Genomic DNA, 18,042 nt, shown 5'->3' with positions numbered 1-18,042 from the left:
AGCGTGGATTCACCAAGCGGAGGTCATGCTTGACCAACCTGGCAGCCTTCTATGTCTGGCCGGGGAGAGCAGTGGATATTTTGTACCTTGCTTTAGCAAGGCGTTTGACACAGTGTCTCCACAACATCCATGTTACCAAACTTAGAAAGTGTGGGATAGATGGGTGGATGACAAGGTGGATTGAGAACTGGCTGACTGGCAGAGCTCAGGGTTGCCATCAGTGGTGCAGAGTCTGGTTGCAGACCTGTAACTAGCAGTGTTCCCAGGGGTTAGTGCTGGGTCTGTTCTTGTTCAGCATCTTCATCAGTGACCTGAATGAAGAGGGAGTGTCCACCTCAGCAGGTCTGCTGATGATATAAAGCTGGGAGGAGTAACTGACACACCAGAAGGCTGTGCTACCATTCAACAAGACCTGGATGAACTGAAGAGTTGGGCAGGGAGGAATCTGAGGTTTAACAGCAGCAAGAGTAGAGTCTTGCATCTGGGGAGGAATAACTACATGCATCAGTACAGGTTATGGGCTGATCTGCTGGAGAGGAACTCTGGAGAAGGATGTGGGTGTTCTGGAGGACAACAGGTTGACCATCAGGCAGCATTGTGTCCCTGTGACCAAGAATGCCAACGGTATCCTGGAGAGCATTAAAAAGAGCGGGGCCAGGAGGATGAGGGAGGTGATCCTTCCACTGTACTCTGCCCTGGTGAGGCCATGGTTAGATTACTGTGCCTGGTTCTGGGCTTTACAGTTCAAAAAAGACAGGAATCTCCCATGTGAGGATACACTGAATAACACGGATCTGTTCAGCCTGGGGAGAACAAGACAGAGAGGGATCTGATAAATGTTTATCTAAAGGGAGGTGGGAGGCTAATGGATGAGGCCAGCTCTTCTCAGTGGTTTGTAGTGGTATGACAAAGGGCGGTGGCCTAAAACTTGAACAAAGGAAAATCCATACAAACATGTAGAAGAACTTCTTTATGATAAGGGGTGACAGAGCATTGGAGCAGGTTGCCCAGAGAGATTGTAGAGTCTCCTTCTATGGAGATATTCAGGACCTGTCTGGATGCCCACCTGTGTGGCCTGTTGTAGGCTTTAGCAGGGTGATCGGACTTGATGATCACTTGAGGTCCCTTCCAACTCCTGCAATTCTGTGATTCATATCCTGTAATGATAATATTTATCAGCAAAATTCTTCCTGAGTAGAAGAGTGTAATAGGGTGATTTGCTTTAAAAAAAAAATAAATGATTTGAATAAAAATATTACATCAGAATAAAGATTACATAGATCTTGTCTACTCCAGTAAGACTTGCTCATTAATCTGTCACATTGTGGAAATGCGTAGTACTTATTAGCAGTTCTTAGAGGTTAGTGATCACTGCTCTTGTCCACGTTTGTGTAAAGTACTGCTCAGAATCTGAGAACTATTGCTGCTCTGTAATTAGTATATGTTTATCAAAACCATGTCTTTTACTTGGACATTAGGAGAGAGCGTAAACCAGTCTTAGGCCGAAGTTGACAGTTGCTTTATTCCATAGCAGTGTAACTGTACAGTGTAGTAGCTTCTGTTGGTGATAAGTCATTGTGTTGTGTATTGGAAGAAAGGAAATCTATTACATTAATTGCGGCGCTAGGGAGGCTGTGGGACAATTCTTGTCTGACAAATAGCTCAAAGCTGGATTCAGACTATTATGTTACATATTTTGTTTAACCTACTAGGCAGAACATTTCAAATAGATTCATTATACAGTAATGAAAGTACAAAATATTTTATTAGTCTTCTATTTAAGTCAGAACACACCTCTAGAAGTTATCAGTTTCAGTCCTTGGCTCAAAATCGAGCGAACATCAAAATTATTGAACCTTATCCAGTTGCATCTTGAAGATCTGCAAGACTAAGTTTCTACTTCCTGTACAGTATGTTCCAGTGCTTAACAACTTCCCCTGGGATAGTCCCATTTTCACAACACCCTACCCACATCTCTAGAGTAACACATGCTCCTCCTATTCGCTACATGTCTTTTTGTTGTTGAGAAGTTTGGTTCTGAATTCAGCTGTCTTAAGTGGCTTTATGGAGAAGAAAGCAATTAGATACCTCCAGCAGTCTTTTCAAGATTAAATAGCCTTCTTCTTGTAGCTTATCCTTTAATGCCGTATAAACCAGTTCCTTATTCGTGTAAGTGATATGCTACTGTTTTAGTCTTGTTAATCTCATTTTTGGGATGCTGAGGGGAAGAACAAGAGGTGCTGAGATACAGCCTCATGGATGCTGACAGCTCAGTTGTCTAACTTCTTGAGGATTTCTTGAACAAGCGAACACCTTTGCTCTTCCAACACTTAGACTGCTTCCTGGCCTCTAAAACTGATGTTGCCTTAATTTAATGACTTAATGCAGGAGTATTCTGTCCTGATTTTCAGATCAACAAAGAAGATGTTAAATAGCGTTAAACAAATATTGGCTTCTGAAGATTACCTCTTGTAATTAGCTTGCGGTTGGGTTGTCTGCTAACCTTTACATCTGATCATCTAGACAGTGTTTTAGACATCTTGAAATCATTCTTTATTCAATGTGGTACAAGAATACTACTGTAGATGATATTGAAGGCCTTGGTAGAGGAACAATAAATGATATAATTGCTGTTCTGCATCCACAGAGCCAGCTGTTTCCCCATCAAAGCATTACCAAGTAATGTATAGTTGGTAAAGCCTTGCTCGTTCTTGCCAGTCACATTCTTGCCCTTCGAGGACATGGAAATGACTTCCAGGAATATTTGCTCTGTCAAATCTGCTCTATCAAGTCCGAGGAACAAGGTGGAGCTGGCAGCCCCCTCCCCCCCCCCCCCTTTTTTTTTTTTAAGTTGAATACAGCATTTAGCAGTGTCTTCTTATGGTCACAGTGACCTCTACAATGTTAGAGAGTTTTCTTTAGTCATATTGGAATTGGACAACTGGCAATCTTTATGCTTTTAGAAATGCCAACAGGCTGTCTGAAGTTTATTGCTCTCATGCACAAAAGGAAGAACAGAGGCTTTGCAGAGTTGAGTGATTTCTTGTCAAAATACCTCAGTTTTGAAACTTAGCTAGAAGCATTTAGGATTTTATGTTAAAAATAATTTGTGATGTGTTTGGAACAGTTGAAGTTCTTTGTATTGATTAGGTAATTTAAGTGTAGAAACAAAAATGTAATGAATTTCCATTTATTTTTCAGGAGCTGGTGAATCAGGGAAAAGCACAATTGTCAAACAAATGAAGTAAGTATTGTAATATACAATCATAAAGAGATATTTTTTTTTTATTTGAATAGAGAATTTATTTTTTTTCCTTCCGTAGGATTATCCATGAAGCTGGTTATTCAGAAGAAGAATGTAAACAGTACAAAGCTGTTGTCTACAGTAACACCATTCAGTCAATTATTGCTATCATTAGAGCAATGGGGAGGTTGAAGATAGATTTTGGTGATCCAACCAGGGCTGTGAGTATTGAAGTAAACATGCACATGTATAGCTGAAATATCCATTCTTTTTCAATTTCTGTCCGTTGTTATTTCCTGGAAAATCTCTTCATATCCAACAGTCCTTGTAGGCTAGAAGGTTTAATAAAGAAGAAATTTCATTCAGTTTTCTATGTGGTGAAGTGCTCTATTGAGCAGTTAACTCTAGATTGATTCATGACAACTATTTTGTTTAGATACAGTCCTCCAAATTCTATGTAAGTCCGAGTAGTAGGGATTTTTTGAAAAATAGTAAGCTCTGTAGTCGTCCTTCTTAATTTTTACTTAGAGGCTGCTATAAGTCCTTCAAGATGAACATCATTGCTAAAAAAAACAAGATTAAACAGGTAGGCATCTAGCTGTTCTCTGCACTTCACAATTGAGTCACTGTCACAGTAGAGCCTAAAATGTTCTCACCTGTAGGCCAGATCCAGTTTCATACTGACTTCTAGTGTGAATGACTTTACTGTACTCTAAGGCACAGGCATAGTACTGCTGCTGGTACTCAATTTTTTTCATGATAGCACATCAATTAGGGATTTTTTCCAAGAAAATAGTTGTCTGTTTCCAGGCTTTCTTGTACGTTTTTCATCTCCTTTCATCCACTTATTGGATGTAGTCTGCAGAATTTTTTGCTTATCACTTCAGCCTGTACTCTTATTTATGGTGAACCTGATTGTGTCCCTATCAGATCAGGAGGATAGATGCTGTTTGTAAAATGTAGATATGTTTATGTACATATGTTAATTCTGTCTGAAATCTGCTTAATTGTAAATCAACTATGTAGATTGCTTTGAAAGTAATGCCTCCCACTTATTTCCATGGAAACTACAACAGATACAGAGAGCACAATAGCATTATTTGGTAGAGCAAATTCTCATTTACTAAACACTATTTTTCTACAGTCACCATCAGGAGCTGTACTTTTTTTGTCGGCAGTGAACAAGAGGCTGCATTCCACACTTGTAAAAATCTGCATGTTTGTTCATAACGTGAATTGCCTTTCACATTATTGTCACCACTGCTGAACTGCACCACCCACTGCCTGCCTTATTGTACTCACATCCACTGTTTGGTCTCCACAGATGTTCAGCAAGCATCGATGAATGTCAGTGAGTGTAGTTTTTCCACATGGAGGAATTTAGTCACACACCTTTGCTTCATGCACACTTCCATGTCAGACTTCCTCTCCACTACCATCTGTCTCATGGCAACAAAATGTAGCAGGATATGGGTGAGGAAGGATCAACCTCTACTGCCATACCATCACCATCCACCTCTTACATAGTAGGCCAATATAGTAAAATAGGAGGCATTACTTTTGGAGCAGTTCTCTCACTAAAGACTAAATATTTTCAGGGCAGGAGCAGTATGTGAATGCATATCAGTTCATTTGTGCGGTGAATTTCTCTTTGATGTCTGACAGTTAATGTTGGAAAGAGGTGGATGGTGTATTTCTGTTACTAAATACAAAGTAAAAGAAAATGGAGGAGAGAGTAAGTGTAGATTTTATCAGATAAAAGGACTGACAAGAAGATCGTGAAAATGTTTTATGTGTGATATGAATTCAATCTGATTGGAATTTTTCAACTTCAGAGAACTGTATAACTGAATGCAAAACTTCAGTCAGGAATGATAGTGAAATAACTGTCTATTCCATAGCATTTAAGCAGGTCTTGGTGATCTGAATTCTTTTTGCAGAGCAACATTGCTATTGCAAGTAATTATTGGACTTGAAATAATTTCAAAATGAGAAATCAAAAAAGGAATCTAGAGCTTGTGAGTTACAAGTCTGCCTTTCTAAAAATGTATGAGTGTTCTTCATTGTATTAAATATAGGCTTTTAAATTTTATTTGATTTTATTATCATTTCTACAGAAAAAAAAATGCAAAATTGCAATGTCGGGAGGAAAGCTGTTATTCTTTTTTTGAAATTGAATTTTTGGAGATTTTACACTGAATAAAATAAATCTGTTTGGAAAAGTGACTGCTCTTCTCTTGTCAGAATAATGACAAGATAACAAGTTGAATGGTTTTTTTTTTTTTGTGAAACTATGGAATCAGAAGAGCACAAGTTCTAACAGGAACTTTAGTAATGCTCCATCCTAGGATTAGCATACTTTTCTTTATCCTATGGAATATTTCCATACTGGTGCAGAATCCATATTTTCAGAGACATTTAGTGAATATGCTTTATATGAGAATGGACTACCTTCAGTCCATTGAGATTTGCTACAGTTAGCTTCAAAAAAGGCTGAATGAGTTTCTATAATGTAGCTCATTTGTGGAATCCTACATAAAAATAGTGAGTCCTTGAGAGCAAGCAATCCTATTGCAGTATGATTAAAGGAAAGCATCTGGCACTTGTTAATAATGAAAATAGGACTCAGTTATTATGTGCTACCTCATTTGTGGCATCTGTGTACTTGCCTTCTGTAGAAAAGGGATATGGGAGTTAACAGATGCCACCTAACAGAACTTACTTCACTTCCTGCCCCTTCTTGTTACTGCCTCTTACACCCTCCCAATAAAAACAAATACAGTCTTAGAAGGCGTAGAGATTAGAGCTTTTTCAAAAACAATGAGTTTTGTATATTTGAAAGTCAGACTATAGCAGACATGAAATTACATTTTGAGAGTTCGTGACAAGACAGACTCGCAGTTTCTAGTATGTATCTGTTGCTTCTGTCAATTGTATATTGGCGTTTTCATCCAGAAACAACATTCAGTTGCCATTCAGGTTTCTTCTGTGCAAGCATATTGCTTAGGCTACAGTCAGTGAGATCTAATTATCCTGCTTTGTGATCTTCACTGCTCTGTTTTTTATGTAATTATTAGTGCAATCCACTGAATTTCTACTGGCTGCCCATGGTTTACCCAATATATATATATCGTAATCAGCATACTATTCTTATGTTTGGTAAAAATCCATTTTTAGATTTGTAGCTTTCAGTAGATGATATCACTTACCTGTTTGTTCATATGTATGGCTACATGTGCAGTGTTATGGTTTAACCCAGGAGCTAATCACCAAACAGCCATTTGCTCAATCCCCCACCTCCTGTGAGATGAGGTATAGAATTTAAAAAAAAAAAAAAAGGAATTCCTAGGTTGAGATGAAACCTGAGACAGAGAAGGCTGAGAAATTTTTTATATATACACATGCACACATGTATTTACAAAACAAGTCATGCGCAATGCAGTTGCTCATTACCTGCAGACCAGTGTCCAGCTGGTTCACAAGTGGAGGCTGTCTCACCAGGCCAGATTCTCAGTTATGTAGGTTTTTTTGCGTGATGTTACATGGTATGGGATATCCATGTGGCCATTTTAGTCCCCTCCCACCTCTTTTGCTGGGCTTTGTGAGAAACCTAAAGGTCTTTGGCTCTGTGCAGCACTGCTCAGCAGCAACTAAAACATTGGTGAGTTATCAACGTTGTTTTTTTTCTAAAGCCAAAATATAGCACCAGACTCTATGAGGAAAGCCAACTCTGTTTCTACTGAAACTGTGACATGTACACACAGGTACAGATAAATATCTTCAAATCTGCCTTGAGTTGACTAGAGCAAGCTTTCTGTTTCCAAGTTGAGAATATTTAAGTCTACAGTGCGCAGTCTCTTCAGAACAATCATTACATTCCATGCTTATCCTAAAATGTTCTTCATATAACAGGAAAAGTGATAGAACCTTCTTTCCTACAGATTTGCGTCATATTTTCACTTACGTTCTGTGAGAATAACTTTACAACATGCAGATTGAATCCTCTTCATTTTTGAAATATTTTCAGTTCCTAGTTGATGTACTTAAGCCCCTCTCATTCCCCTGTGCTCCATTCTAGTATCATCTCCTCTTTTCTTTCATTTAGTGAACAAACAGGACATGTTGCGGGTAATAGTTAGAAGCCACAGGTATGCTGATTTTGCTGACTGACATACTGTGTCAGTAGATCACATACAACTGGTAACTAATGTCAGTCAGCTGCCTTCTGGGGAGTACCGGCTTGCAAATATGTTTCCTCTGTCCAGCTGCTATGTTCTTTTTCCATTACCTTACAGATTTAACATTTTTAGTCTCTTACCTGAGTAAAAATTGGGCAAGATAGACAACTGTCAAGTTCTGTTAAAGCTGAAACTGGCTAGTGGATTGACATCCTACAGGATGTCTCGCTTTCACAGGCAGTCATTACATAAATGCACCATTTGCTGTTGTTCTTAAGAATAAAAGAAAAATAAACACCTTGATTATTCCTAGACATGTAGTTATCGAGAAAACTTGGTCTCAGTAATTAAGGTAACAAATATTTTAACTATTTTATCTGGAAAAGTTTAAGAGTATTTTTCTTTGCTAATGAATGATCATTTGTCACAGTCAAATTGTTTTTTGAAGTTTAAGTGATTAATATGTATTCTGCAGTCAGTCAGTATACATCTGCATATCTGAAGGTTCTGATATGTATTGTAACTGTTCTGTTCGGTTTGAGGGTATGACAGTAAAATAAGGTTAATGTTAGACTTCAGCACAAAATGTATAAAATATTTCTATTTATAGAAGCTCAGTTCAAGTGATAAACTTATCAGAATTTTTATCAGCTGATGCAAAATTCACTGAACTTTACTTTTTCTGTTGTTGAAAAGAGTGGGAAGTAATATCATATGTAGGGTACTAATTGCTTCCCTTCACATTTTTTTGTTTGGTTATAATCATGTATACTAGGTTATGTCACTCACTCCTTTGCTGAATGTAGTTTTTTTTCTTAGGGGGTAGGGGAATTTAATATACCTTTTGTTTTTCTCAATGTTTATCTCTTCACTTTCTGTTTACATCCTAAAGGATGATGCTCGTCAACTCTTTGTGTTAGCTGGAGCAGCAGAGGAAGGATTTATGACTGCAGAGCTTGCTGGTGTTATCAAAAGACTATGGAAAGACAGTGGAGTACAAGCTTGTTTCAACAGATCTAGAGAATACCAGCTTAATGACTCTGCTGCCTAGTAAGTACTATGTGACATACAAGGCTGTCATTTGTTTTCTAAGTAGCAGCTAAAAGAACTTAAGAGAAATGTAACCTTTTAAGTAATTCTGCTCTCACATAGATGGAAAACCTAGAAATATCTAGCTAAAGATATTGTATACATTTCAGAGTAACTTAGGTTTTAGTTGTGGTACAAAGTACAATGACTCTTACAGAGCTCTACAAGGGTGAAAGTGTTAATGCAAAGAACACTGGTAAATATAGAACCATGTTAAAGTATAGAACTGTGTTTGCTTTATGGGATTTCAGAATACTGTTTCTTTATAGTAGAATCAATTGTGTGAGTTTTCCTCTAGAATGAAAGTGTCTCTAAAACTTTTATTTTAAAAAAGAAGTAGAAAATTATTTTCCTCTTAATCTTTTATCTCAGAGAAAATTGTTCATGTAAAGCATATTGTAATGAATGGACCTAGAACTTGTGTAATTTTTTGCAATTATCTAATTACTATTTTATGAATAACTGAATGCAGTATTTATTTTTACCTCCAGTTACTTGAATGATTTGGACAGGATAGCACAAACAAGCTACATTCCAACTCAACAGGATGTTCTCAGGACTAGAGTGAAAACTACAGGAATAGTGGAAACTCACTTTACTTTCAAAGATCTTCATTTTAAGTATGTAAATTGTTCTGCATGTTCATCTGTCAGCTTTTGTAAAGTTCTCATGGATGGACTTTTAGTGATGCAATTTAACAAATTTGTGTAACCATAACTAATTATTTTATTATCTTCTTTTACTGGAAAATTCCTTGCTGCTTGGATTAGTTTTCTGAAAGCATAAGGGAATTGTTTGAGTTTCTGTAACAACTCAGAACAAATACAGCAATATTAAGTAATAAATGAAAAGTTTATTTTCTGTGTAAATCAAATTTTGAAATATTCAATTTTGTACTGTGTTAACATGTAGCTGTTCTATCAGATTTTTCCCTTTAAATTCAGTTGGAGAGCTGGAGATTTAAAAATATTTGTTGCTTTGGTTATGAAACAGCAAATCCTTTTTTCCTGGAGAGCTGAATTGAAAACTGTCCTTTAGGTTTTTTTTAAGGTAATACTTTATTTACTGATGTAAATTACTGTGACTAAAGTTTCTTCTGACACAGTTTTTTACCAAATAATGCTAGCATTCTAACCATTTTGTGTCCAAAAACACTCATTGTGAAAGTGTAGGATAGTATAAATGTACCACTATTGTGTCTATTCTTTACTAGGAAAATGAAAAAGAAGCTCAGTAAAATTCTCATTGCGTTTATGCTTTAGATTGTGTGGAGATAGTTGTCAGCACATCTATACACATTCTGATTTCTAAAAATAACTAATTGAATCTCATCAAATGCAATTTATCTCACTTATGTGATGCACCAAATGAGTAGGTTTTCTGTCTACCCATGTACATCGCCCCCCACCCTTCCTCCTCTTACAACCTGAGGAAAACAGATAATCAAAGTCAGTTTTAATAAACGTGAGACTTTCCAGAGCCTCTTACCTTTTGAGATAGGGTGAAAGAGGTTACAAAAAAATGTTTGTCAAATAAGCCTTCCTCAAGTTTGGGGCTTGGGGAATAGGGAAGCAATCAACTTGTGTAACCTTAAAAGAAAAAACATAACAAGAAGAAAACAATAACAACAAGAGAAAAAAAAAAAAAAAAAAAACAGTGAAAGAAATATCAAAAAGTACCTACAGTACCTACTGTCGTCCTTTTGGCCTATATCACATCTTTTTTATGTGTGCTGGAGCTATGTTGTCAGCTTAAATAATAGAAAGAAGCAGAATATGTGTTGCAAGTTTTAGCTAGCTTTAAAAGACATTAAGTGCTAACTCGTGCTTGCACAAGTCCTTAAATTTGCACAATTGCTGGTAAACCGTTCAGAAACCAACCCATACAGCTAAGTAACAAAGATAAGCATGGTGATGACTTGAAGAACCATCTACAGTGCTTTAATCTTAGTTCAGTGAAGTAATTTGTCTTAATATATTGACAGTCACCATGCAGTCACTGTGTAATCTTACCAGAAAAGTCTGTATTATTTAAGTAAATGAAGTGGAAGTTCTTTAAAGCATTTATTTAATGACATCATCTTTCAGATAGGGCATGTAGATTCAGCTCTTATAAACTTTAATTTTTTCAATACTGCTTTGTATTTTTTTTTGTAGTTCACTGTAGACAGTAACTTACATAAGCAAAATACATTTTTTTGAGAAGCCAAATTGCACTGTGATTTTCAGTATTAAGGCAAAGGACAAGCTTGCACACCATACTCCCATATTGTGAGGAGGAACCTGTAAAGCATCCAAGCTTCTCATTCTTTCAAAACTCTTAGAAATTCATCTGTGTATCAGGCAGCTTCTGTCAGTGTCTTGGTGTGCTGAGTCTGTGACCTACCAGATCTCTGTGTACACAAATAAGGCTTTCATGGTAGTTGCTGACCAAAGTGGATGGAAAAGCTGTCCTCTGTTCTTTCTCGTCTGACTTCTCCTTCCCATATTTTTATACTTACTGAATTTTAAGCTTTTTTTTGGTAATGTCTAAAAAAGTTAAAGTTACTTGGAAAAATTGCAGGCCTCTCTTAAAAGGAATAATTGCATTTCCTTGTAATGAGAAGGAAAAATCCAATATTTGCATGGTAAAATACTGGCTACCATAGCTAAGGAAGGCATATGGTGACCTTTTCACATTGTTTTTAAGCTGAAAGTAATCACAAGAATTTGAGACAAGACTCTTCTTTGTGTGGTAGAAAGGAGACAGATGGAAAAGGGCTGTGTTCTGTTTTGTTGAGTAAATTCAGCAATTTGCATTCATTTTAGGGTAGCACTACTGTCCCCTTATTTGGTTGCATTTTGCTGCTGCTATTTTTGTTTGCTTGGTTGTTTTGTTCTTTTTTTCATGACTGAGTTCATTAAATCCAGAATACTATTTTTCTGGCTTGCAAAATACTTGAAGTTCACTTAATAAAGATGTCTACATTCTGTCTTTCAGATTCACTGTAGCTCAGATGTTAGGAAATAGTCCTTAAAGCATTTAGATAAGAGAGAAAAGCAAATTCATGTGAACTGTGCTAACTTGCTGATCCTCTGCTGTTAAGTTCTCGTATGTGGTCTTTTCCTATCATGTTGTTTCTGATAAGCTGGGAATTGAACAGAAACGTCTTTATAGTTTAGTTGTCCCATTTAACTGCATTCCCAAAGAGTTCCTTTATTAGAGGGGAAATTACTAGTCTTGTGTGATGCCTGTTTTGTCTTTTAAGAAGAGAATGTTAAAAATAATATTTAGTGTCACTTAAAAAAATACAAATTCTTTTTAAACACACGCAGCTGAAAAGCTGATCAGACTGTGATTTTGTTTAACAGAGATGAGCTGAAGCTCACAATTTAGAGATGGCTAAATTTGAAAAACTGAGAATTATATTTTATATATTTGGATTCAGAACACAAAGACAACAAAAATATTATTTGTGTACGAGTTTCATAGAGTAGCATTTTTTTTTTTAAGTACTAAAATATAGTGAATTCTGCTCTTACATTTAAAGAATTTTGTATTGTTGACTTTTTATTACTTAGGACTATTCATTTGGGAAAAATATTGAAGAACGTCATGAAAGCCTGCATTTGGTTAAGTTAACTGTACTTTTATCGGTTATACTTTTATCCATTAACTTTGTTAATGGAATTATTTATAATAATACATTTTTTTTTTTTAAATAAGCAGATTTATATTGCTTTCATATCACTTTCTCATGAAATGTATAGGAAGACTTCTAAGTCCTAAATAACTTGAAGTTATTTCTTACACTAAGAAATGAAATTGCAATAAATGTTGCAGATTTTATGCTGTTTTTCAAAATTCTGTGATCAGGCTTGCACAGCTGATATGTTCAGATTTTATCACTTAATGTTCAGAAAGCTGGAAAATCCAAAGTTCATTTCCTGCTTTGTATTTCTGTTTTGCAGAATGTTTGATGTTGGAGGCCAAAGATCAGAGCGGAAGAAGTGGATTCATTGTTTTGAGGGTGTTACAGCAATTATTTTCTGTGTGGCATTAAGTGATTATGACTTGGTCTTGGCTGAAGATGAGGAAATGGCAAGTACCTTAATGTTGAAGAAAGGAATAGTTGTTAGAAACGAAGCATTTTGAAAGGGAAGCTAAATACCTCTTTCAGAATAAGAAGCTAAATACTTCTTTTATAGGATACATGGGCTTTTTGTAGAAGTTTTCAGAGAACTGGTGATAGATTTTGTGCTTTCAAGTTTCAAAAATAATTTCTTTATTCTTGGGAGTACTTTGAGATGAGCACTCTTCAGATGTATTCTTTAATATATTTCAAATTATACATAAGCTAATGAGGATGTCAGTAATACATGTCCTTGTCTCTATGGATATTCAAAATATCAAAAAAGTTGTTTTGCTTATCTGTCTCTGCTGTGTTTTATTACTCTTCCTCAGCCTTCAGTTTTCGTTTCTTTATGAATGTTTTACTCTGACCTCTTTCCTTAGTTGCAGAAATCTTTCTTTTCTCTCTCTTTAAATCTCTTTCCGTCCTTTCTCTTCTTTCAAGATGTGACTCCTCATCACACATCAATACGTACAGTGCGTGTGCTTTTCATTATGTGGGTAGTCTAAAGTGATGCTGATCTGTTGTATAAATCATTAACAAGCTTCTGTGTTATTCTGCAGCTTCATGTAAAATAGTTGGAAGGAAAGAAAAACAAAAACAGGAAAGAAAAACACTTTTGAGTTAAATCTAGTCAAAATAGATCATACCTGCCATCTACTTTAATGTCTGGAAGTAGTGTCAGAGTACTTACATATTGGATAATCTTTCTACAGTGTTAACATTAGGGGAACATTTTTTTTTAATGAAACCCAACAGCTTTTTCATTTAATTCTCTAGTTCTATAGACCTACTATTTTTTCATTATATTGGAATCTTGACTGTGTACTGAAGTTAATTGTCAGTTTTCAGAATATCTGATAAGTATCAGGCAATTTTTGGTCACTCAGAGTTTTCTAGAATATCATTATTGAAAAACGTGAAAATGCACCAAAAATTCCTAACAAACTAAAAAAAGACTTAAGCCTGGAAATGGAGAAATGGCCTTCAAGATCATCAAGTCCATTGAATTTTATTTGGCCACTGTGTATATCTCTGTGGTAATGTGTGATTCTGCATACTGGAAACTTAAGTTTTTAAACTTTTCTAGTTGTAACTAATCAAATATATATATTCTGGTTTTACTTCTAAACTCTGATAAAATACAATAAAGTCTGGTTTTTTGTTTGTTTGTTTGTTTTTCCCCCAAATTACAGAATCGGATGCATGAAAGCATGAAATTGTTTGACAGCATCTGCAACAACAAATGGTTCACAGACACTTCTATAATTCTCTTCCTGAACAAGAAAGATCTTTTTGAAGAAAAAATCAAGAGGAGTCCTCTCACTATTTGCTACCCTGAATATGCAGGTATTGGGAATGGACATGTGTCAAGTAATTCGGGGTTAAATTATCTTATTTTTGATGAACAAATTGGGAGGAATTTGATAACTGTAGGTGTACAAAATATTTAAATAATGTTTAATTTGTTAGGAAGTTCTTAGGAATTATGAATAAAGGAGTACTGAAGTGAGATTAATCTTCTTAATGAGATTAAATGATGGTGATCCACTGATAGCGTTTAGATGTTACTGTCATAGTGCTTGTCAACATACTCTGGTTAGCATGTTCTTTATTCTGTATCCTATTGTTTTCTACTCAGATGTATTTTTTTCTTTCCCCTAGCAGGAATCCCCAAGGATACGTGAGGGTTTATTTGAAGAGAGCATATATACATAGATGTTAGAAGAGGTGGCTTGTTCAGGAAATATATAACAAAAGACAATTTTATTTAACAAGGCTTAGGCATTTTATGTATCATTTTCGTTGTAATTTCAAACTGTTCTTTGTCTGAGGAAAAGAAAAACTGTCAAAAACATGAGAAGTGAAAGTCAGTAACTTGAATGAAGGAATCAAGTATAGTCTATATAATAGTGATAAGTTGTTAATGACTTGCTCCATCTGTCACTGTTACAAATACTCTTCCTGGAGAGCTTTTTATTATTAAAAATTTGTCCAGCTTTCCTTCAACAAGATACACATGTTGTATTGTAAAGTAGTGTCTGTGAAATCATTTAAATCAACATATACTCCTTTTTAGGTTTTAGTGATTGTTGCAGAGTAAGTACTTCGTTCTAAGATACAATGTACATTTAGTTCTTCCTTTTTGAAATCTGCTTACTGAGCAATTCTCTCCTTCTAGGTTCAAACACTTATGAAGAAGCAGCTGCTTACATTCAGTGTCAGTTTGAAGATCTTAACAAGAGAAAAGACACAAAAGAAATCTACACTCACTTCACATGTGCCACGGATACGAAAAATGTGCAGTTTGTTTTTGATGCTGTAACTGATGTCATTATTAAAAATAACCTTAAAGACTGTGGTCTCTTCTAAGAACAGACAAGACATTGTTAAATGGTAAATTATGTGCCTGAAAAAAGGACTTAGGCATTTGGAATAAGCCCATGTTGTGTGAAACTTGCATAGATACACTTAATTCTCTTTATTTTATTTTTAGGTTTGAAGAATGACTTCACACAATTCTTATCTGATTGATTTCAAGATGAAAGATATACAAAATATGTTGTGCTGAATGATAGATCAGTACTGTACTTGCCTGTTTTAACAGCTTTATTTATGTTTGTCTTGTAATTTAAGTAATTAGGTAACACTGAGATGTCTTTTGACTGTATGTAAACTTGTAGTAATGTATTTGTATAAACGTTGAACGGAATACTTTGGTAACTTGTCCTCTAAAATTTCTGTGGTTTATGAAGATACTCTTAGAGGAGACTTTTTGCCTTTTGGTTATTTAAACATCTTGTAAAATTAAATTTTCTTTTCATCTAGAGGGTGCATGCTACTTTATTCTTTACTTTTTGTTGGTAATACTGTATATGGCACTAGCTTTTTTGATATTTAAACAGCTTCATACACCTGCTCAGATTTAAAGAAACATAACTAATAAAACTTGGTTTCTTTGCCTTAAGTTTTGGGGGAAAAAAAGTTTTTTAAATTTAGGTTGAATACAAAAATTATTTTTAAAACTTAAGTGAAATCCACAGCTTATGAAATCTGGATTTGCAGTCTTTGCAGTGCAAATGTGACTATATTGAAAAACTGAATTTGAAGGTTGAAATATCATTGAAGCTCATGGAAATGCAAAAAGGAAGTTGTTAAAAACACACTTGTAGAAATAAAAGAAAAGTTTGAAACTAATCTTTACTCACTGGAGTGAATGGCAGTTTTTTTTTGGACCTTTAACAAAGGCTGGACTTCCGATTAATGTGATTTTTTTCTGCTTAATCATTGAAATGATTTTATCCTTTAACTCTTTACTATCTTGTGGTAATAAAGCTAAAACTAATTTGCTAATTTAATAACCATAGAAGTATTAGGTTTTCCCACAAGACATGGCCCAGTGTTTAAAGTTTAAAGCAATTTGCTGTTGCTTATTAAGAAGAATCTTCAGTATATTGGGTAGGGTGACTTAGTGACTTGGAAGATGCTGATTCTTTAATTTAGTTGTGTTTAAAGACTCATACTTTCATTTAAAAATAAGTTAAAGAAAATGATTTTCTTCTGGTTATGCTTTCATTATGTGATTTGCAATTTTAGGTATATATCATCCATTGCCTTATGGTTAGTGCCAAATCTGATTTTTATACCTATTTTAAAATGAATAAGCTTCTATTTGTAAATAAGTTTCTGGATGGTTGTCTTAAATGTATGTCTTCTACATAATACAGACGTACCAAACTTGGAAATATGATTTTCTATAATTGTTAGAATATTCCAGGCAGCTACAGTACACTGTAAGTTTTTTGAGAATGATTCTTTGAATCTGTTGCTATTTTTCTATGTTATCTTAGCTTACTGTTCTTAGAAGCATTCAACCAAGATATTAAAATCATTGTTCTGTTATTTAATTTTTTATTGCGTGAATGTTTCATTAGGCCTTAGCTTGAGTAAAACTTCAATGCTTCCTTTGTTAGGTACAGAATTACTTAAACTTTCATTTGAAACACGTTTAGAAAGGAGTTTCTAATTTATTACTGGAGGTTGTTAAATATATTCATACGTTATGAGCTCTTTCAGCAGTTGTAGTAAACAATCTGTATATCCTGGGCTGCTTTTAATTGTGCTTTACAGTTCTGGATACGTAACTGATTTTAAATTTCATTGAATAAGTTTGTGGAAATTGTATTTACACCTACGTTAAAGTTGGTTTTTGTACTTGATGTAAAACAGAATTGGGATTAATCAAATTACATAAATAAATTCAAATTTTGTGCCTTGCTTGAAAGAAATTTTCTTTCTTAGATGTGCTGCATCCGTCCTGTAGACACAACTATGTAGTAAAACAGAGAAGATAAAAAGTCAAGAGCTAATTCAGATGTTTTATGCCAGAAACAAAAATGAGCATAAACTTAAAACTGTTAATTAATTCCTAGATATTCCTAGATATTTTTCCTCAACTACCAATCCTAACATCTTCAATTTCAGATTTTTTAGAATTTCCTAACTGTTGATTTCTTAAATATTAGTGTCTTAACCAAGAACAAAATAGTGAAATAGTTTTGTTTTAAGTCCAAGAATGTGAGCTTTGTCTTTTATGACTTGATGAGTTGACACCTGGTATGTTTCCTTACAGATGCTCTGTAGTGGTCCTTTGTTTAGGTTTATAAATTGCCTGTATAAAAACTTTTCATATTAAAGGCCCAATAAATAATTGATTGCATCTGTTCAAAACTTTCCAAAAGTGGGTTGTTGATAAAAAATAATTTATTATACCTAAGCTGAGAACTCCATTATATGTTAAAAATACTATGCAAAAAAAGTTTTTGAATTTTTTTTTTGATATTCTAAGAATTATCTATATTCATAGCAAGCACTTTAATTTTCTTCTGAATTTGAATAGCTTCATCTTTGAGCCAAATGAGTTTTGCTAATTTTGTTACCTAATAAGACTGTTGATATAAATCCCTTCTTCTTTTTGGGTTGTATTTAGATGATGATTAGATAATTCTAATATGAATGTTTCCAGAGTTACTTTCGACTGATATATGACTTTGCCTGAACTTCATGAGTTTTAGTTACATATTTCTTTAGTATAAGTTTCTGAGGGTCTTGTATAACAGAGTTGATCATTCTTTTTTGTCCTGGGATGAAAGTTTGTCATCCTTATCTATTTGTCTAGGCAAAGCTACAAGAAGACTAAAATGCAGTGGTGGGAGCTACATGCTTAGCTTCCACTCTCATTGTTATAGGGCTCCACTCTATCCCTGCTTGATCAAGAGGCTCCTTCTCAGTTATAGGTAACTAAAGACAAGGGAATCCTGCTAGTCTGAGGACAGTCTTGTGCCTCAGCAGTTTGAGCCTCTATTCTCTTCCAGTTTTTCATTCCTTGCATTTTTTCCATTCAAAGTATCCTGACAAAC

At 34.8% G+C, this 18,042-nt stretch overlaps 1 protein-coding gene across 2 annotated transcripts in view; it reads left to right on the top strand.

Moving 5' to 3' along the window:
• Positions 1 to 16,911, top strand: part of GNAI1 (G protein subunit alpha i1) — a 34,499-nt gene extending 17,588 nt beyond the window's left edge. The window contains exons 2-9 of one of the 2 annotated variants that reach the window (XM_031592417.2): positions 3,202 to 3,244; positions 3,324 to 3,465; positions 8,315 to 8,472; positions 9,003 to 9,131; positions 12,462 to 12,591; positions 13,819 to 13,972; positions 14,805 to 15,019; positions 15,120 to 16,911. In XM_031592417.2, the coding sequence (XP_031448277.1) occupies positions 3,202 to 3,244; positions 3,324 to 3,465; positions 8,315 to 8,472; positions 9,003 to 9,131; positions 12,462 to 12,591; positions 13,819 to 13,972; positions 14,805 to 14,995 (947 nt within the window). In that variant the 3' untranslated portion in view covers positions 14,996 to 15,019; positions 15,120 to 16,911. Of the gene's footprint in view, positions 1 to 3,201; positions 3,245 to 3,323; positions 3,466 to 8,314; positions 8,473 to 9,002; positions 9,132 to 12,461; positions 12,592 to 13,818; positions 13,973 to 14,804 lie in introns of both variants that reach the window. The other variant, XM_090135407.1, reaches the window with a different exon arrangement.
• The last annotated feature ends 1,131 nt before the right edge of the window (positions 16,912 to 18,042 follow it).

Source organism: Phasianus colchicus, chromosome 1 (assembly GCF_987193195.1).
Source record: "Phasianus colchicus chromosome 1, bPhaCol1.hap1.1, whole genome shotgun sequence".
NCBI classification, from domain to species: Eukaryota; Metazoa; Chordata; class Aves; order Galliformes; family Phasianidae; genus Phasianus; species Phasianus colchicus.
This window is presented reverse-complemented; position numbering and strand designations above follow the sequence as displayed.